Source organism: Nicrophorus vespilloides, unplaced genomic scaffold (genome assembly GCF_001412225.1).
Source record: "Nicrophorus vespilloides isolate i.1.1-1 unplaced genomic scaffold, Nicve_v1.0, whole genome shotgun sequence".
In the NCBI taxonomy this organism is placed as follows: Eukaryota; Metazoa; Arthropoda; class Insecta; order Coleoptera; family Silphidae; genus Nicrophorus; species Nicrophorus vespilloides.
The window spans coordinates 109,028-130,483 of record NW_017098778.1 but is presented as its reverse complement, the minus strand read 5'-3'; the positions used below and the strand labels follow the sequence as shown (position 1 = coordinate 130,483).

The window sequence follows — 21,456 nt, the reverse complement described above, 5'->3', positions numbered from 1 at the left end:
GCTCGGACCTCTGGGATTGCTTCGAACAGCAACGACGTCAACTTCTTTACGTCACACAGAGAAATTGCGGAGGCTCGGCCAATCTCACCGCACGGTAATCCACCACTGGTAATTTTCTTCTGGTCGAGGATGCTGGTCGTCTTTTGATTTTCCTGTAATCTACAAACTGGCAGAACACGATTTTCTTGAATTTTCAATACTTCAAATAACAATTTTGGACGCGACACTAATGCCAACACAAAATATGCAACCCCTTAATTATTCGAATAAAAATATAGTTAATTTACAGTTTCGACACCAATTACCAACAATCACTTAATAAATTACATTTACAAAGTCTTAAACTCTTTGAATGAATACTATTCATTTAATATTTTTGCTTCCCAAAACTCCCGGTTAAAATTAAACGCAACATATTATTCAATTGTTATTAACACCAGGTATTTCCAATCTCCGTTATCGTTTGACGTTATTTTTATGTCAATATTTAAATTATAAAGAGACGTGAAAGAGACTTAAATACTAGTGATATTTAAATTCTATACAAACATTATTTCTTTTGAAATTGGAAACACCATTGATCCGTTTTTGTAATAAAAATCACCATAATTCAAAGAAAAAATATGGTACTTTTTTTTTCAAAATATTGTCGATATTTAATAAAAACTTATAACACAAGGGTTTATATCGTATATTTTCAAAGATTCAGACTTATGTAAATTTTAAGATCAAAATGACATAACAATATTATTGTTTGACAGGCAAAAACAAAAAAAACACCAACTAGTAACAAATCAACTGACTACAGTCAACCCTCCTATAACGCGGTACTCTCAGAAAGCGGTTTCCATATAACGCGGAGCTGAAATTGCGACAGCGATTGCAACGCGGTACTCTTACAGCGCGGTTTCCGTTCAACAGTCCCATCAACGCTTAATTCGTGTTGGAAACCTCTTTTACAATACAAGCAATACAAGATGATTCTACAATTTCACTCCCAGTTACAGAAATAGTAAACATTGCTTCTCTTTTAAGCGATGAAGAATTTGCAGTAAACCATCAGGATGTAAGAGAACTAGTACTCGGGGAAGAAACTTGAGATGAGGAAGAACTGATGGAATTAATTGATGCATCCACCTCAAATGCATTGGTAAACGAAAATAAGGAAAACGAATCGCGATTTACAAGATGTGAAAAAAGGTCTAAATTTTGCTTAAGAATTAGAACTTCATTTCATTCAAACTGATCGTTCAACGGTGCGCAGCGCAAAGTTTAAAAGAGAGTTAAGAAATTGCTTAGCTCCTTATAGAGAGGTATTAGTGGAGTTAGAAAAAAAAAGCTACAATCGAAAACCAATGTGAAGATGAACTAAGTGATGAAGACATTTTGCCCATTAAAAGAAGACGAGTTAGGCAACTCATATCTGACAGCGAGGATGAGTGTTGAAAGATTACATAATTTTACAAAAGTCTTCACTGTTTTTGTTGAAAAAACAGTTTTTTAGTTTAGTTCTTGTTTCATTTTTTTATCAATCCTTATATATTCAATTTAATAAAAATAATTTATCTTGTCTTTTGTATTTATTGGTCTCCATATAACGCGGTACCAATGATGTGAATTGTACTAATTCCGAGTTTCTTATAGCGCGGTTTCCATACAACACGGTAGACGGTTTCCATAGAACACGCAACGAATTAGCTTGGTTTGTACGGTTAAATCCGAGTTTCTTATAGCGCGGTTTCCATATAACGCGGTACGCACTCACCGCGTTATAGGAGTGTTGACTGTACTTCATATTACGAAAAAAGCTAAACGATTATTGGTCATAACTTTGAGCAGAATTACTTTAACTTAAGTAATTCTCATAGATAATATTGTAGATATGAGAGAACGAATCCAATCTTTATTGAATGACTTCACCTAATCAAATCAATTATTCTTTCTTCTTTGGGTGCCATTTTCTATTAGTGTTAATTTACACATGACAAGTGAAGTATCTTCTGTCACATAGACTTATCTGACTTTCATGATTATTTAGCCTAAACAAAATCTTATTCAACTAATGAAACTAAATATTATTCTTTATTTGTTTACTACAATCGCAATTAATAGCGTCATAACTTCCGAGAAATAAACACGAACAGTAATTTCCATTACTTGATCAATACAATAACAATATTTTGTCTATATCGATTTATTTTTATACTCGTCTAATTATAATATTTCTAAAGTCATAGTTATGAAATTAGATATGAAAAATTAATCTAAAAATACATTATATAACAACCGTTTAGTAAATCTGTTATTTTAACCAATTAAATTTATTAATATAAAAAAAAATATATATTTTCAATGTTAACCAAACTGAAATATTTCAATTTATAATATTTGACCGCTGATGAGACGTTTTGTAGTTCATCCGGTAATTACGTGCACTACTTTCTCTTTGAGACTATTTACTTCTATCTAATTAACAAGTAGAAAACCCGTTAAATTAAATAATTTCTCTACTAAAATCATCAATATTATTTTGTTTTTTACAAAATTAATTTATAATTCAAGTTCAGCCGAATGCTAATCGTATTTATTTATGATAATAATATTTATTTAAATATCAAGAATTAATGTATGCATATTAACCAACGATTAATCAGATTTATTTCCAGCATCGACGTTATATGCACTTTAGCTATGTCAACAAACTGTACGTAAATTTATATTTTGGCTTTAGTTGCCTTTTGTTACTGCTGACGTTAGTGTCTAAAAAAAAATGTTGTTCTGTCGACCTTGTCCAAAAAGTAGGTTATTATTAACGCAATTCGAGATTTGCAATAAATAAATTCATGTAAACAAATAATCATTGTATTCAATCTGTATTATCGACACATTTTTGGCATTCCTGCCTTCTACCAGAAGTAATTAAACAATCATTACAAGTACTTTCGACATTTAGATTCTCATTAGCTTTAGTACGGTTTTAATTATCAATACACAAAGCGTTATTTAAATTATTTTTAATTGGTTACCAAGGTAATGATACAGTGGAACCTCGCATAACGAGCAAAATTAATTGTAAGAAAAAATTGTGACTCGCTTAGAAGATGATTGTACTTTGAAAATATAATTTGTGTTTGTGTTTGTAAATGCAATATATAAACACACTATGTACGCTTTTTTATATAAACTAATATTAAATTTATAAAGAGATCTCCGCCAAGTTCTCGACTTGATACAAGTAATATAAACAAGTACACCGTGTGTGAATTGGAAAACAGTTCCTAATATTAGTGGTCATCACAAAATTTCTAATCTTGTGTTTAGACATGTTATTTGTGTTTTTTTTGTGTGCAAAATGTAATAATACTTGCATGTCTTCGAATAAAAAGCTAAAGTATAAAAATAACCTTAGATATGAAAATCATTAAAAATCGAGACCAAGTTATACTTTTTTCTTCCGACAAGGAACGCATTATCGTAATTTACATTAATTTATATGGGAAAACGAGTATTTTAGAACGGATTATATTCGTCCAGTGACAAACTTATCTGCCAATAAATAAGTATATATTTGGGACGCCGGTATTTTTAACAATAATAAAGACATTCATTTTCTGTTAAGAATACATACGCGCAATAACGTATGCGAAACGAGGTCAAGAGCACATGTTAAACTTTAAACATCTAATTTTAAATTAGTTAAGTTAATGTGACGTTTCTTTCAGAAATAGTAACATCGGAAATATTTTAATTAGTTTTCAATTGACATTTTATTTATTTATACTTATAATGGTTTTTAAATGAATTGGAACATGCGCGTTTCTATTCTAAGCAACCTACTTTTTAAATTAAATTTGGTTTCATTGATAATTTAAAGAAAATGCAAACTCATCATTAAAATAATGACGTTTTCAAAGAATTCAATAATTTCGAGTGATGGTAACTAAATGTGCTAGGTTTCCCTCCTAACTGATAGTTGAATACGAAGTCTTTCGTATTTTGTATAAACTGAAACGATTTAAATACAGCTACAGCAAATCATCGCAGTTCCAACAAGTGTATAATTTTTGTACTATCATCAGTTGAAAAAATATTTTACTGCAATAAATTATATTTTGTACTGTCTATCAATATTACCAACTCTGGAATGTCATATTTTCCTGAATTCTTCGAAATTCCTCCAACGTATCTGAGTAAAACTCTGTAGAAAATAATGACAGTTTTTTTTATCTACGTTTAATAAAACTCCAGTGCAGAAACAAAGTATTTTATTCATATAAAAAAAGTAACTCCAGTATACAAAAAAAAATGTTAACAAGGTTAAATAAATGGGTTTTAATTAATACACGAAATGAGACAAAGTAAACGATTTCATTTTTTTTTGTTGTTATAAGCGAGGCGTGGCAATCTCAAACTGGGTAGAGTTTGGCGAGATTGATAACGCCCAGCGCGGATAAACTAAAAACAATGTTGTAGAACGAGCTATGATAATACTACGATATTAATTAGTCAAGGTGCAAATGCTCTGTGACTAATTTGAAATTAGTGTCGGGAAGAGCGGAGCTTGCTAAAATCCTAAAATAATTTATGAATCAATAAAGCATTTCCACTCAGTTAATATTATTAATAAAAATATCTTCCATTGAAAGTGTTTTCGCCCAATTTCTCTCTAAACATAATTAAAGCATGTAACTGTTTGTATTTTATTTTTTTGTAAATATGGTTCAATTTGTGAAATATGTCAATGAAAGAACTACACAAGACAAAAAGAAAACATGTTTTTTGTTTTAATAATCATTATCGTATTTGTACAAAAGTTCCAAACTTTCTCAACATAGTATAAGTTTTTTTTTTGTTTTGTTATCAATACCCAAAATTGTAACATTATAAACTTCAGCTATATGTACAGCAGACTAAAAACACTTTTGAAAAGCAAGCTTAATTATTATTTTTTTTTTAAAAAAAAGGACAGAGGGTACCAAAAAAAAGTTGTTTATAATATTTCCTTTTTCAAATAAAAATTGACCACTGCATTAAACCGCATCATCAAATTAGTAATCAATAGTACATATTTATATATTTATTTATATATATATATATCTCTTTGAAATCTTTGTATCTAGTCATCGTAATTTTGAGAAAGGAGAAAGTTAGCTGCCAAATTTTCGTTCTTTTCACACGCAAAATAAGCTTGAACAACTAGGTGTTCAGGGAATCCAAGCGCTTTCAGTCGTTCAATAGCATCCTTGTCCTGCGGTGTCACTTGAATCATTCCCTGCTGTAAGCCAGCAGCAGCTTGACCACCTGATTCAATGGAAAACAATTGGTAATTAATTGCATTTTTATCTATTTGCATATAATGATGTTACCTGTAGCTGGAGCTGTTGAAACGGGTGGAGTGGTGACTGTGGTACCACCGCCACCGCCGCCGCCGCCACCAGCAGCTGGAGTAGGTTCATTGAGCATTCTTACAAAAGATTCCTGATTCTGGGAAATTAGCTGGAGAAGAGCAGGATTCGTTTGACCGATCTGATGCAAGACGGCGTTCAAAAGTTGCGGATTCTGCTGGATGACGTGACGCATCTGTTGAAACTGTGGTTGACTGCGCAAGAAAGCCAAGGGGTCCTCCGCATCCGACTGTTGCTCGTCAATTTGCGACATGTCTGCAGTTTCGTTGACGACCTCCTGCTCATCCATAACGGGGATACCGGTGATCAGATATTCCACAGCCCTATCGGGATTGTTGAAGCTGGCCCTAAGCGCTTGCTCGACTTGAGGTCTGTCATAGCCCATGTCCATGATGTTGCGCACCATAGTATCATATTGTTCTCCCATGAGCAAAGTAGACTCAGCATTACCACCACTAAGGGCGGCAACAGCAGGGGCGATTGTTTCTACAGTGCTGCTTTCAGTAACTGGTGTTACTGGCGCCACTGTTGGGTATGCTGGAACTTCTGGTGCAACAACTGGTGTTGAGGGGGCTTGTGCTGCATCTCCACTATCTGACTTCTCGGGTTGCTTAGGCTTTGTAACCATAACAACAATAAACTTTTTCTCATCAATATTGTATTCTGCGATAGCATTTTCATCTGTCAAGATTTTTCCTGAAAAGAAATAAAAAAAATTAAATATTAAATGATTCTGCTTGAATTGTTACACCTCCTCTTACCTGCATAAATAAGCCTCTGATTATCTGCTGGATAATCCTTCCCTTTTTCAGTTTCAATCTGTTGTTTCAGATGCTTCACCTGTTTATATTTTGCAAATGATTCAGCAATAAAAAAAAGAAGAACAGAGCTTAGGTTAACAAAGAAACGTCAAAGGAAAAAAGAACAATCTTCAATTACCGTTTTCGTGGGATCAATGTCGACCTGGAAAGTCTGTTGTTGCAGGTTTTTCAGTGTGATCTTCATTTTTTTTATTTTGGTTCTCTCACTCTCTCACTAGGAAAACGGAATTGTGAAATGCGCCGGCTAAGAGGAACGGTATATGTATATATGATTTGTTATATATGTATATGTGTAGTATATCGGTTTTTCGTCGGATAGTTGCGGAAAACGTGTGTATTGAATGTTTATGTGGGATCGAATCGGTGTTCCCGTACCGGTCTCTATTATTTCGCACTACTTAAACTCCTCTACTTACAGGGAACAAATCCCAAGATTCTTATGAAACGTTCGCTCACTTACGTTCTATATTTATATCCGTTTTCCAAATGTACTCTTGGCTAAATTAATCGTACCGATGATAATGCACAACTGGATGATTTGGCGGCCATCTTATTTTCCAAATCTATCAGAACCAATGCTGCCAACATCATCTGGACATATCCAATTGAAAATTGTTAATATGAAAATCCTAGACAATCGTCGTGTGTGAATCATTGAAAAATTCAAATGTCTGCTTTGAGTTTACTCCTTTGTAAACTAATAGAGCTCATATTCAGAGAAGACTGTGAATGTTATATTTTTAATTTGCGAAGGGAATCGAAAGATCAAGATTGTTTGTTTCTGGTCATTGTCATCAGATGCCACTGTATCTAATAGTAGCAACAATACCGCTAGTGCTGGCTAGTGCAACAACAGATAACCGTTGCCTTAACAATTCATCATTTTTTAACTAAGTTTTAACAGTGTATCAACGGTTATAAACTATTCTACAAGTATTTGCTGGTAGCCTATACTATCGTAATCGGCGAAGGCGTATAGGGTTGTATTTTTTTGTATAGTGGTATTGTTGTGACGATTGGATCCGCCATATTCAGCCATATTGCTTGGAGCGTTTGAGGGTCGATTGCGTCCAATGTATATTTTGTAAAAGGAAATATATATATTTATATACATATATTTTTTGATAAGTTTTTAGTTAGCTGTTTGCGTGAGTTCGGGTTGCTTATAGTGTGAAACGTTTAGTTGTGCGTGTAAAATGTCGGTGGAATATTTGCAAGTCGCAGAGGACGAGGGTGAAGAACCCATAGAACTGCCCAGCGAGGATGATGGCACTCTGTTGCTCAGCACGTTATCGGCCCAGTTTCCCGGTTCAAGTGGGTTGAAATATCGAAATCCCGATAGTAGAGCTATGCGAGGCGTTCGCCTCAGCGAAGGGAGACTGCATCCACCGCCAGAGATCGGCTGGGGTTCACAAATATTTTATTGCGTCTTCCCTAAAGGTACGTCAATCCAAGCCGACACTATGCTGCTTGGTTTCAAGTTCAAATCAATCATTATATATATTTGATTATTTATATAATAACATGAAAATAATTTGATGTGATTTTATATGATTTTGTTGCTGTAATTTTTTATGTACTTTACAGAGAATAAAAGGAAAAGTGATGACAATTTAGAGAATTCTACTGCAAAGACAAAACGAATCGAAACAAAGCTTCGGTGCACAGATTTGATTGTGCTGGGACTACCATGGAAAACGACTGAGCAGAATCTACGTGAATATTTCGAGACTTTTGGGGAGGTTCTTATGGCTCAGGTGAAAAAGGACGCCAAGTCTGGACAGTCTAAAGGTTTCGGATTCATTCGATTTGCATCATATGAATCTCAGATGCGCGTGTTAGCGCAAAGACATATGATTGATGGACGATGGTGCGACGTGAAAGTACCAAACTCGAAGGTAATAATCCGCAAACAATGGTCCAGCCAATATTTAATGAGATTTTGTTGTCTTGCTGTTTAGGAGGGCTTGATCCAGCAAGTGCCATGTAAAGTGTTCATCGGAAGGTGCACAGAGGACTTAACCGCCGACGATTTGCGCGAATATTTTGGAAAGTTCGGTGAAGTTACGGACGTTTTTATACCAAAACCGTTTAGGGCTTTCAGTTTTGTCACGTTTTTGGATCCCGAGGTCGCTCAAAGTCTGTGCGGGGAAGATCACATCATTAAAGGTAGTTTGCACTTATGATAATGATAATGTCTGGACTTTATTGACCTCTATTATCTATATGTGTTTTAGGAGTATCGGTGCACGTATCCAATGCAGCTCCTAAATCCGAGACCAGAGGAGGAGGAGGTGGCGGCGGAGGCGGTGGTGGAGGCGGCGGCGGTGGTTACGGCAGCGGTCCACGACCTGGTAACCATAGTGGCGGTAACCGCGGACCAGGCGGACCCGATGGTCCAGGCATGTACCAGCAACGGTATAACCCCGGTCCAAACCAACCGAATTGGAATAGTCAAGGACACAGGGGCAACATAGACATGCCTAACTTGCAAGCCTTAGGTGAGTTTGACGAATAAGTTCTAGTTTATATGCAAAATCATATTTCCTGATCCTTTCCAGTTAAATTATTAACTCCAAACACATTCCTGAATCTCCCTCCCAATTCCAATAAAAAATATTAATTTCCATTGGTATGTATTAATTTGAATCACACTTATTCTCCATTTCTATCTCAATATCTGTTTACATGTATAAAAGTGTTATATGTATACATATGTATATATATATATATAAACACACATCTATATATACATATGTATTTTTGTTTTATATATGAAAACATTATCAAGTATAAATGTTATTACTATGATTTTGTAAGCATAAAAAAATACAAGAAACAACACATTTTTTGATTTATTTGATTTTAATATTTAACTGCATGTTGCTTTGTAGGTGGTAACAGAAGTAGAAGTATGCGATATCTTTGAAAGCGGAGTGCGAGTTTTTTGTTGGGGCTGAATGAGAGAGACTACACTAAAAGTTACATAAAGAGAGTTGTTGGTGGTGGGTGTGTGGATCATGTTCAATAATACAAAGTACATTATTATTTTTGCTTTTCGAAGACATTGATTATTACTTACTTTTTTCTGTTGTTCATAATGTTTCGTTTATAATTTCTAGAATTACAAATTCATTATTATTAATTTTTTATTTTTTTTTCTTATTTTTGTATGACTTAAACTTATGATTTAACTTTTTGAATGTAATTGAAATGATTTTTTTTTTGTGAGAGAATAAAGAGAAAAATGTGTTTTTAATAATATATAATATGTATATATATATATACAACAATATATGTGTGTGTTTGTATATATATACACATATATATACTGTTTGGGGTTTAAAGCTAAACGTAATTAGTACGAAATCCTTTTGTGCTCAATTGCTGCAATATATGATGATAATGATGATAAAAAATTATTCATTAGTGAAGTAAATAAATATTTTGTAATGTGTGTGTTGAAGTAAAGCTAAATTTTACATTGTAAATGTTTTAACATTAAAGGAATCCATTGAAAACTAAAGCCATTTTTGTAACTAATAATTGTATGACTTTCTAACTATGTTCAAGTTTACCCTAGAGACTTACTGGAGTGTTTATCTTCCTCGCACTAACTGAGCGTTAGTCGTCCGCTTTACATAATAAAATAATTTGAATATCGGTTTGATTCACTTATTATTAACTGTTCGATTGAACGAAGCGATTAAATAAATGCTTTCAAAGAGGCGAGTGAATTGATTTTTAAACAAGTCTGAACTATTTATTTAGGTATAACTGGTCAGGGACAGCAGGGGAATCCGCAACAGAATTGCAATACGCTTGGTTTGGGACTTAATTTGGGCGCGCTGCCGGTGAACCCTGCCATCGTGGCTGCCCTGAACTCGGCAGGTTGGGGACTTATAGGCAATTTACAAAATCAACCAGAACCAAATTTCAATCAGGGATTCAATAATCCGCCAAACACTAGCAGCGGTAAGTGATTTGCACATAGCCTCTTCTTCCCAGTCACATTAACAAACAACGACAACAACAACAGCAAAATTTTTGATTATCTTTTTATTTATTCTTCTCTATTTCATTGACGATGCGCAGGGAATAACGCGAACGGTGGCAACCAGGGTGGCGGAAGCAACCAAGGTTTCCTGAATTGGATGAACCAGGCCCAAGGACAGGAGGGTCAGTGGCCGCGGCCTCCACCCCAACAGCAACAAGATAAAGGTTTCCTCAAGTATGACTAACAAAAACATCTCGTATTATTACTGTTATATCTCTTTCATTCTTTAAAATAATCTTAATTACTAAGGTAGTTAGTTTGCACAAAAAAAGAAACGAAACAAAGAAAAGAGATCGTGAAGAAGAAAAGGGGAAAGAAGAGTGAATGTGTGGCAGCATCTAACTTTACTTACTTGCGTTACACTTTCATTGACCAAAATTATCTGCAAACCGTTGTGTGTCTGTCTGTCTCTGATCGATGGGCCGAATTTCCGCCCGAATTTCCTTTCATTAATATTATTATTATTCACATGTTTTGTTTCCTCCGCGTGGCAAAAAATATACTAAATTATTTTTCGACACATATTTGGAAAGAGAGAGAGAGAATGGAAGTAAGGAGAATGTTCTGAATTGTTTGTTTTCAATGAATTTTTACTACTACTACTACTATTATTATTTTTAACACTATAGAAATTTCGTGAGGGAGTGAACAATAGTTTAGATTCCGTTTGTTTATATGTAATTTTATGAAAGACTCTATCGTTAATCTTAAGCTGTGTAAATGTATCATTTTATGTTTCTTTCTGTGTGTTTGGAAGGAAAGTGCAGTTGTGTTAGAATTTTCTCTCATTCTTTTTTTTTTTTTAGTAATTTTTATTTTGTTGTTTTTTTTTAGGGTTTATGTATTTTATTTTTTTCTTTTGGTTTTTAACTGTATGACGAACGTGTATATTGTATGTTCATGGATTTAGTATAAAGAATGATCTATTTGATTCATAAAGCTAATAATTAGTATCGGTATCGAATTTTATATATATTTTTTTTTAATCAAACAAAAAATCTGCTGTGTGATGGTGCTGATTTCCGTCCATCCAAGAACAGATGATTCAACAGATCATCTATTTTTGGATCGCGGTCTGGTGGTATTCTCTAACACCCTTTCTCACATATCCTTAATCTAAAGTCCTCGAACCCTCCACACACCTATGAATACTCGAATTATGATGTGTTGTTGTTTTAGTAATTTTGAAAAGATTGGTTTATAAGGATAAGTGCAAGTGGAAGATTGACTATACAAGTGGCGTGTTTTTTTAATTTCCTTCCTCTTTGTTATTATTTATTTTTTCCTGTTCTTTATATATGTATATAATCTATATCTATATATATATATACATATATAAGAGGAACGCCAACTATGATGAACATATTTTATTTTCATTTTATGTTTTGATATGTGAAAGAAGAACGAGGTGTTTGTGTTTTTTTATATGAGGATGATGATGGATGCTGATGATGTTGATGAATTCTGCTTGAGGGTTTTTATGTAAGTGTTCTCTACTATTATTATCTTAGGTTTATAATTATAAATGATGGGATGCGAGTTGTACATTTTTTTTTATATATATATACATAATACTTATATACATATATATTATTTAGGTTTGTTGGTTGATTGTCGTTCGAGTAATACATGTTGTGTTTCTCTATCTCTAGGTGTTCCGATGATTTTGGATGAACAGCCTTCGTGCGCCAGTCAGAACTCTATGTTTTATTAACGTTTTGGGTAAGTATGATGCGAATCCCGCCAGTGCCTCCTGGACGAGAGTTGTTTCCATTGTTTCACGTGGAAAGGTGAGTGTCAATAAGAAACGAGCGAGAGTCGATCTTCTAGAAATAAACTTGAATTCGTAGTTAATGTTAACTATTTTCTATAGGTTTACTAGAGGAAGCATAACATACAATGTATAAGAAAATTTTATAACACTGACTTCAATATATACATATATATTTAGAAAGAGACAGAGAGAGAGAGAGAAAAATATATATTTTTTAAATATTCAATAAAAGTGCTTTAAAACTTGAAATTTGTTTCTTATATGAATGCCCGCTTGGCGAAAGTTGGTAGAACGAAGGCGCTCTTGTGCACGTCCGCATTGTAGTATTTCAAGTCCAACGATTCGACGTCGAAAAGTTGCTTGGGATCTTGCAGATCGTTGCTCACGTTGTCGGTGGCGATGATGAAGCCTATTTGACCGGTCGGATAGGTAGGTACGCTGGCGTAGGCGTAGCGCACGTTCGCGAAATGCTTCCTGCAGCTGAGAGTGGTGCTCCTCACGTGTCTCAGGTTGTTCCAGATGGTTCCCGCCTGCGAGCAGATGATGCCGTTCGGCTTCAGAGCGCGCTTCAGCAAGGCGAAGTAGCTCTCGGTGAACAGGTTGACGGCCGGTCCGATCGGATCGCTGGAGTCGGTGATGATCACGTCGTAGCTGTTGGTGTGGTTCTGCATAAATTCGAAGCCGTCGCAGACGTGCAGATCGAGTTTGGGTGAGTCGAATCCCACCGCCATGAAGGGCAGGTACTTCTTGCTAGCCTCGATCACGCTGCCATCGATTTCCACCTGCGTGATATGCTTCACGAGCGGATGTTTGGCTACCTCGCGCGCTACTCCACCGTCACCGCCTCCCACTATAAGCACGTCCATCGGACACGAATGGGCGCACAGCGGGAAGAAGGTGATGGCCTCTTGGTAAGAAAACTCATCGTACTCGGTGCACTGTATTATTCCATCCAGCACCAATGTTCTTCCATGCGATTTCCTAATCGAAACCAAATAAACACAATTAGAAACTAAAGCTCGAGAATTTATTCTGAAAAATTATTTCCATAATTACCTCCATAATATGTAAAAAAAACTGAACAGGTATTATAGCAAAGAAGTCCGCAAAAGAAAATAAACCATTTGATAAAATTGTTATATAAGTTTCGGAGTCTTGGATATTAAAAGGATGATTGTAAACAAGTTTGCTCTATTCGTAGTATTATTATTATTGAGTTCCAATATATAGAAGCAAAAACTTTGTGCTTTATTATAGAAAAGTTTTTGTAATAAAATACTTTTGTATTCTGGAATGTCTCAATTCTAATATATGTGAATAGTTGCGTAATCAAATAGTAATTATAAACCGATTTGTGCATACGTTCGAATTTGAATAAATGTTGGTAATGAAACAAGCATTAAATAGCAATTAGCAAAGGACGATGTGAGAAATTACATAGATTACTATTATAAATATTGTATATGATTGTAATAAATTTGATTGGATTGACTTAATGCGATAGATTCGTAAAAAAAAATACTGCAAAGTTTGAAAAATAAATAAATAAAAACATACCCCGATTTTTTAAATTTTAGTAAAAAATAAGTTGAGAATAAAAAAAAGTACTTTTTTTCAAGGGTAATGATAATATGTTTTGTAATCAGAGAAGTAAGAACAATTTATTAAATATTGACCAATTCATGTTGGCTCATTTCTATATTTTGATTATTGCTCGTAAATTTTTAATCAAAAATGTGTCCTTTAGTCTGTCAAGGGTTATCGCACATGAACTTGAAACTTTTATGAAATAACGTCGTCTTGCACAATTGTCCATTGAAAAAAATTATACAATAATTTCCACAACTTCGCAGTGAACGTATATATTTTATATGCAAAAAAAAGACTCGATTTCTAATAAACCGCAGTCGATATTTGCGATGAATTTGCAATGGATATCAACTGCAGAAATATAATTCGAGCAAACAAACAACAACAACACAATGAGTCGACTGAAAAAAAAAACAACAAGATGCACTTAAATTCTAAATATAAAGTTGTTTATTAAAGTAAAGCACACATATTTGCTTTCGGTGCATCGTCAGATTGCTGCGATGCGAATAATCTTTGTTGACGCACCACCACCACCATATGAGTGAGTGAGACGTGTCTGTTGCGCCAACTTACGTGTTCAAGATCAGGATGTCTTGGTACTCGGACTTCTCGTGGTAAAGTACTTTTTGCACTTGCAGTGACATCGCCTGGCCGGGCCACAGCTGGCTCCTCTCGCTGAACCATCCATTCTCGATTTGATCCATGCTGGAAGAACGAAGGAGAAGAAGAAAGTTGCGTTTTCTTCAAGACTCGTAGCTACACTGAACGCAGCTGAACACTACACACTGGTCTGCTCGCTGATAAGAGAGAACTACACGTTTCTTACAATTTTCTATACACATTTTTTTTTTGATCAGTGCGTAGTGAACTATCAACGTCGCTTTAAAGTTAATCAAGGATTCCATCGCCGTGAAGAAGACGATAAACTTTTAACTTCTTAATAATAATAATAAATAAACAAATTTAATACGTATATATTTTATTATTTGATAGTTGCCGGTGATAACGTACAATAATATATAAAAATGAACAACAAATCTCACACGAAATATGCCTTTATTTAATTTTCTTTATTAAAAAAAACAGAAATACTTTGTTAAATGCAATCAAATTGCCTCTTATTTTTGATTATTTCGTTTAATAAACTTTAAAAGCAAGCCAATTTATAATTAATGTAATTCTCTTTAAACGTTAAACCTACATTGCCACAAAACAGTAACGAACATCTTGAATGAAAGACGTCCTTTCTCGTCTCTTTACAAAATATATATTACATATTTTATAAATATATATATAAAAAAAAACTCACTGGAAAAGATACAAAAAAAAGCTAAAGTGTGTGTTTTTTGGTACTGATCACAATCAACGAAACATTTGTTTTTTTTTTTGGTGCACATGAAACATATTTCCATTGATTGGAAAGTTAATGAAGAAATATTATATATTTAAATGAAAAAGTAATGTTTTTTTGTTGTTGTTAATTCCGTCTACAAGCCTACAATGGGTACTATTGTGAGGCGCCGCCGTCGCTGCAATTCGAACTGCTCGACCTGATGTCGCCCTCCATTTGGCCCGAATTCAGAGCCTTGTACGCTATTTTGATGATCAGGTACGTCCAGAACACGTGCAGAACTAGCAGCAGGACCAGAAGACCGTTGAAGATGTAGTACGCAGGGAACATTGGCACCAATGTCGGAGCTTCTATCGATGTACTGTACGAAGAAAAAAAAATATGATTAGATTATTTATTGAGTTCTGTTCAGTGAAACTTACTTTTTAATAATCCACAAGGGGTAAAAACCTAGACGCGTGACAATCCAGAGAACAGTGAAAATGGCGAAAATGATGTCGCATACTTTCTGGTAGCCAGCGTATTTAGCCATCTTAGCAGCCTGAAGGAAAGAAAATATGATGTAAAGCAAAGTTTAAAATTGGAATGAATGAAAATTGACGTACTTCAAGGAAGATATCAGCGCAATCGTGGACGAGAAGGACCAGCGTTCCGATTCTGGACAAGTTACAAATCCAGGACAGACACATCAACACAATTGTTGCAATATGGTGCACGAACATTTGCCAAAAGTCTTTACGTTTAACATCGAAGAACTGACTAGCGCACAGAGACCAATAGAATGCCATCGAGAACATGTAGTACCACCAGACATCGTCCGAGACACTTTGGTGCGGATAGTTAATCCTGAAACAGACGATCACAGAGTAAACCAAATGTTTATGCAGAAGGTAAACCGTCTATATATCTAAAGAAATATATATTTACTATTAATGGATAAATGGCGATACATAATTTTAAATGTTAGTATTGTTAGAGGGTTTTTGATAGTAAACGAAGGAAGATGCGCGTTTCGTCATTTTCTTCTCGTGTTTCTTCACTTTAGCATCCTCCTTTGTGATGTCCGTCGTGCTGGAACCTGCTGTTTTCACCATCATCGACTTGGTTCTCCGAAAAGTCGTATCCTCCTTTTGGGCGCGCGAAGTTCTCCTCTCACCAAAGACGATCGCATCGAATTTGTTCGCGGGCTCCAATTTGAGATCGCGCATCGAACCGCAGCAATTCTCATACAATACATTAATATCACTGGCAGAGTTTGACGTTTTTCCTTCGCCTTTCTTTTTCATCTTCCTCAGCGTGTTGTTGTTGATGCTCTTGCTGCGCCTCAGGTGACCCGACTCGGTTAAATCGTCCTCCTTCACGGTCACCTTAGGCTTCCTGTGCCTTTCTATAAACGTCTTGGCGCGCTTCAGCATGTTGTTGTGAACCTTTGCTTAGTAATCACAGGGCGAGGCTCTATCGCACACGGTCTTGCGAGATAATGAACCTATCAAGTGAATTTTCGACATTCAATTTAGATTCGTGATAAAGTTCATTTGATAACCCATTTCCGATACACCTCACACGATTCGCTGAAATTTCATTTACAGTCCCAAGGAATATTTACATACTTATCACTTATAGCATAAATAAATTTCGGTTCAATTATAATTTTCATTTAAAAACGATGGCAGAATTAATATTATTACAGCATGGTCGGAATTTTACCGCATTTACACAACGCGGCTTTATCTTGGTCAAACAGAGAGGTAAAGTAAATAGACAATTTCTCTTACCAGCATTCATTGATGTCCCACAGCCAAGGTTTTTCCCAAAGTATAACACAGCCATAAGTGAAGGAGAACATGTAATACAGGCACCTCCAGGAGTTTTCACAAAATTTCACTAAGGTGGACGGTTTATCTTGTATCCTACGCAAACGGAACCACCATTCAACTTGCCTTTCATTCATGTCTAATTGCTTTGCTAAACCTTGTATCTTAAAACATCAACCATTAGACATTTGCATTGCGAAGAAGTTGCTGGAAAAACTTACTTGCTTGTACTTTAAATGTTTGTGACTTGTGTAGGCCTTCTCCAAGACCGGGTTTGTTGGGGCCTTCTTTGGTCTGTTGCATTTTATCCCCAGAGAAACACCAACAGGTGCGAACCAATACCTGCATAAATCAAATCAATTGTTAGATTGCAATCTCTTAATGGCGTGAGATAATGAAATTCCACATTACTGATAAATATAATAACCTTCAATGCTTACTTTTCAAAAATATATCTTATAACTAAGATAACTAGTGCAAGTGCCAGCGGGAAGATTAAGTGTCTGTAGTCTGCATGGTGGACCTCTGTGCTGGAACCCGGTGCAATGTCAGCCCAGGTGACATTGGGGGGAAGCCAGATATCCTCATTCCAGAACTTCGTGCAAAATTCCTGCCACAGGTATATGACCATCGTCTATGATGATTGCAGCTCACTGCAACTGTTTATTCGATGAAAATGCACTGGTGTCCCTTCGGGTGTGTGAATCATGTGATTTATACACTTAAGGTATTGAGATGCAACCAAATTTAATTGATAAACTTGTGTCTGTGTGTACAGTTATGGAGCAATGGAGAGACAGAGAGAGATAGCGAGAGAAAAAAAAAACTGATGTTTATCACTGAAAGTTCTGGTGCGGAAGGCGGTTCTGTCGAGTCTAGTTGAACCAGCGGAGATGCGAATTGGATTCTGCTGTTCCTCGAAACAGTATTTTTTCTATCAAAAAACTAATTAATGACACCACCCCAAAAAAAAAACTGTGCTCCTAATTGGCGATCACGTCATTTTTTTTTTCTCTCTACCAAAATCAAGTAGTGACCGCGTACTACAATCGTCGGTTTCGTCGAACGGGACGGGCTGGGACGTGACTCGAATGCGGCTTCCTTTATCGGAACCGCTACAAATACGCACGCGCCCGAACAGCACATCAGTCGTTGATTACAGACTAACCTCCTTGATTATTAGGTGCGAGTAGGTGGATTCGATTGGATAACATAGATGGGAATACCCAAAATCCACATGTTTATCCACATTACTTCATCTAACTTTAACCCTTTCAACCATATTCATACAAATCCAAATGAACAATTAAACAATCTTTATCATTCATTTAGAATAAGAATTACAAATTTTCCCCAAGATTTTTGAATAGCTTCGGTAGATCGGCCACAGATGGTGCGCGCATCTACAGTAAATTGATTCAAATTTTCAAATAGTCTCTTCGCGCAGAAGATTCGATGTCACTTGGGTTCAATACTACATCAATCAATCAATACAACCGTGCGACTCGGCCCGGATCCATACTACTAATAAAAAAAAGAGACTCAACAAATACTAACTAACTAACCTCCTTGATTATTAGGTGCGAGTAGGTGGATTCGATTGGATAACATAGATGGAATGGGAATACCCAAAATCCACATGTTTATCCACATTACTTCATCTAACTTTAACCCTTTCAACCATATTCATACAAATCCAAATGATTATTTTAGCAGCATAAACGATTATGATTGAATTACCGTTAGAATCTAAAAAAAAAAAAACCCATCCGAAATGCAGGTCAAATTGCATTTGTAAATCAGCTAACCTATTTTATACCCATTACCGTTATTTATTACAGGTTTTCGTTAGCTCTTCAACAGATCTAAGCATAAGTTCTATTGAGTTGTTTAAACAATCTTTATCATTCATTTTGAATGAGCATTACAAATTTTCCTAAGATTTTTGAATAGCTTCGGTAGATTGGCCACAGATGGTGCGCGCATCTACAGTAAATTGATTCAAATTTTCAAATCATCAATCAATCAATACAACCGTGCCACCCGGCCCCGATCGATACTACCAATAAAAAAAGACTAAACTGAATGATTTTTGTAGATACAATCCCCTGGCCAACTAGAATATTTTATCGACTCATTTATTATTGTATGTAATACAAAATCCAATAGGAAGGGGTGTTATGTTTAAGCATCAAAAGTGTAAAAAAAACTTATGTATCATAGCAACAGTAGATATAATTATAACTCTTAATAACTAAGTTTAATAACTGTGTGTTAGGAATTAAATTAAGTGTTTATAATTTTATATATTAGATTTATTTTCTTTTAGATTTGCGTCTATCTTTTAGTAAAATGAGTATTTTGTGCTATTACCAAAAAAAAAACTTACTTGCTTCAATAAATGGAACGTGACTTTTGCAAACTGTGAAACATGTATAAGTTGTGTTCAATTTATTATAGAAAATATTTTAAATTATACAAAAGCTGTAAAAATAAACCTGTTATACGTTGTACTTAAAATGTTGTTTATGTATGAAATTAGTTTGTACTGATTCATACTGAAATTGGAAAACATTTTTTTTGTATATCAACATAGATGTATGTCATTTAAACAAAAAAAAAAAAGAAGAGTGTTTTAGAGTTGAGCAATCTAGAACGCTACGTACAGATAGAAATAATCTTATCTCTCCTGTTATGGAAGGTATATGCATTTACGTTGATTTCGTATATGCCCGTACGTTAGTTTGGATAAAAAAATTGTGAAATGCACATTTGCGATGTTCAAGAACTTCAGAATCGGACGGTCCAAATCTTTCATTGTGCGAAAAGCGAACTGCTGCGATGGGCAAAGGAACAGTGCGAGCATGGACAATATCGCCCAAATCCAATTCGACGTTGACAACGTCGATTCGGGAGGGACCATACCTAGAACGAAAGCGTCGACAGCGAAATTCAACGATGTCGTGGAGCAACTGAAGCAGATGAACAAATCCTCGAAGATCCAGAGCGAAGAAAACGTAACGTAGATTTCTGAATCAGTCAAATAGTATCAGTTGTATCAATTATCTTTTAAACCTTTTAGTTGTCTGATGGCTCCAAACAGAATGCAATCCGTAAGGCCGGAAATCGTATGCTCAGACCGAAAACGGTACGTAATATTCGCCCGAACGTAATCGTAAAGAAAATAACCTTTTAGGAAATAAAAGAACGGAAGTTGCTGATGCACACTTCCTTGCTTTCCTGCTGGAAAAGCACTGGTAATTAGATAATTGTCCGCTCTTCAGAATTTATTGTTTTAACACACGCAGAGGGTCAAACGAATTGGCTTTAATGATTACAATTCGCTCGTTAGCGTGTGTGTGTTTAGTTAGTGGGAGTTGCGGAAAGAGTTTTGCGTTTAGTTTGGACTGATAACGGTGCGTGTGTGTGGTGAGAAAGAGAGCTAAATAACATATACAAAAAAAAAATATGTAGAATAATATAATAATAAAAAAAAAGAATATAAGCGGAGTAGAGAGGATAAGGAAAGCGCAACAATAATTCTGGCACATGTGTTAACACGCTCGGTATCGGTTATGTATTAAATTATGCATGATCCACGTTGACCCAGTTAGTGCGCTTCAATGAATTCAATTAGGAAGGTAATAATTATCAAATTACGTACGCAATTTTACTCAGTCTAACACATCCAAGTTTGCAAATATTTGCTCATTGCTTACTAACAGCGGGAGCCATTGTATTATTGCTTTAATGTAGTGATAAGCCTTTAATAATAATATTTATACAGTAAATTTGTATATAAATTCAAACACCACAAAATTATTGTACTAAATTTGGTTTTGGCAACTTCCTCGTTACGTCACATCACCGCCAATGTTTCCACTTTTAATGCTACAAGCTAACTATGTAACTTTATTTTGAATGCTTGGATTTAGTATGCGAAGTTTAACGAAATTGTATCAAAGCAATCCGATGGTATTTGCAAACATGTCAAAAAAAAAACAAAACAATGAATACAAAATATTTGTTTTCTACTGATTTTTTTTATTTTAAATAAATATCTTTGAGTTATTTGTGTAATTAGACATCGTGTGTTAAGTGGATGATAGCCGGAACGAACGTTTTGTCGAGGCAAATCGGAAATATGCCGAATGGCGTTGCACGAATGTCTCGAATTGAAACACATGGACAAAATCAAGGCCACACTGATTTGAATAATTAATTTGTCTGTGGAGATAATTACAAAACAAAAACAAGAGATTACAATATATTAATTACGAAATGACGACACAGCTTTTGTAGGAAGTCAATTTTTAAAACGTTTTTTTAAAACACTAATTATGAGATTTGCTTGCACTTGTTAATTGATTTTCATCGCTTTGTTTATAAAAAAAGAATAAATGGTATTTTCTTTATACAATTAAATATTAATGATAATTATACAAAATTGAAGATTTTGACCAAGACCTAAGAAATTTGTCGCCACTCTTCATAAGAAAATACATAGCCCATTTTGCTCTTTGGTTAAGGTGGCTCTGATTTTATCTATATACAGTGGAAATATGAACCAGTTAAAAATTGTAGTCACGAATAGGATTTTGAAGTTTTGTACTTAGACTTAGATAATATTGAATATTTTTA

The 21,456-nt window shown here is 34.9% G+C and overlaps 4 protein-coding genes across 7 annotated transcripts; 1 reads left to right on the top strand and 3 right to left on the bottom strand.

Moving 5' to 3' along the window:
- Positions 1-4,973: 4,973 nt before the first annotated feature.
- LOC108563164 (UV excision repair protein RAD23 homolog B) lies at positions 4,974-6,812 on the bottom strand. The gene is made up of 5 exons (XM_017921765.1): positions 6,687-6,812; positions 6,345-6,470; positions 6,167-6,245; positions 5,367-6,101; positions 4,974-5,301 (listed from the first exon to the last, which is right to left on the bottom strand). The coding sequence occupies exons 2-5, from the start codon at positions 6,408-6,410 to the stop codon at positions 5,117-5,119; spliced, it is 1,065 nt and encodes a 354-aa protein (XP_017777254.1). The 5' UTR covers positions 6,411-6,470; positions 6,687-6,812; the 3' UTR covers positions 4,974-5,116.
- Positions 6,813-7,042: 230 nt separating this feature from the next.
- LOC108563162 (TAR DNA-binding protein 43-like) lies at positions 7,043-12,248 on the top strand. 4 transcript variants are annotated; one of them, XR_001891081.1, is made up of 8 exons: positions 7,043-7,666; positions 7,814-8,124; positions 8,188-8,395; positions 8,464-8,727; positions 9,998-10,201; positions 10,322-10,447; positions 11,936-12,073; positions 12,157-12,248. XR_001891081.1 is itself a non-coding variant. In XM_017921760.1 (7 exons), exons 1-7 carry the CDS (start codon positions 7,423-7,425, stop codon positions 11,995-11,997), a joined length of 1,419 nt encoding a protein of 472 aa, XP_017777249.1. In that variant the 5' UTR covers positions 7,043-7,422; the 3' UTR covers positions 11,998-12,236. The 4 variants fall into 4 exon arrangements, 3 of the variants coding, with proteins under 3 accessions (XP_017777249.1, XP_017777250.1, XP_017777252.1); XM_017921760.1 differs by having other exon boundaries at positions 11,936-12,236; XM_017921761.1 differs by having other exon boundaries at positions 10,322-10,457; positions 11,936-12,236.
- A 1-nt stretch (position 12,249) lies between these two features.
- LOC108563165 (spermidine synthase) lies at positions 12,250-14,602 on the bottom strand. Its single transcript, XM_017921766.1, has 2 exons — positions 14,224-14,602; positions 12,250-13,038 (listed from the first exon to the last, which is right to left on the bottom strand). The coding sequence occupies exons 1-2, from the start codon at positions 14,352-14,354 to the stop codon at positions 12,315-12,317; spliced, it is 855 nt and encodes a 284-aa protein (XP_017777255.1). The 5' UTR covers positions 14,355-14,602; the 3' UTR covers positions 12,250-12,314.
- Positions 14,603-14,689: 87 nt separating this feature from the next.
- LOC108563163 (ceramide synthase 6) lies at positions 14,690-17,917 on the bottom strand. Its single transcript, XM_017921764.1, has 6 exons — positions 17,256-17,917; positions 17,037-17,157; positions 16,777-16,979; positions 15,607-15,847; positions 15,424-15,542; positions 14,690-15,362 (listed from the first exon to the last, which is right to left on the bottom strand). Exons 1-6 carry the CDS (start codon positions 17,444-17,446, stop codon positions 15,158-15,160), a joined length of 1,080 nt encoding a protein of 359 aa, XP_017777253.1. The 5' UTR covers positions 17,447-17,917; the 3' UTR covers positions 14,690-15,157.
- Between the last annotated feature and the right edge of the window lie 3,539 nt (positions 17,918-21,456).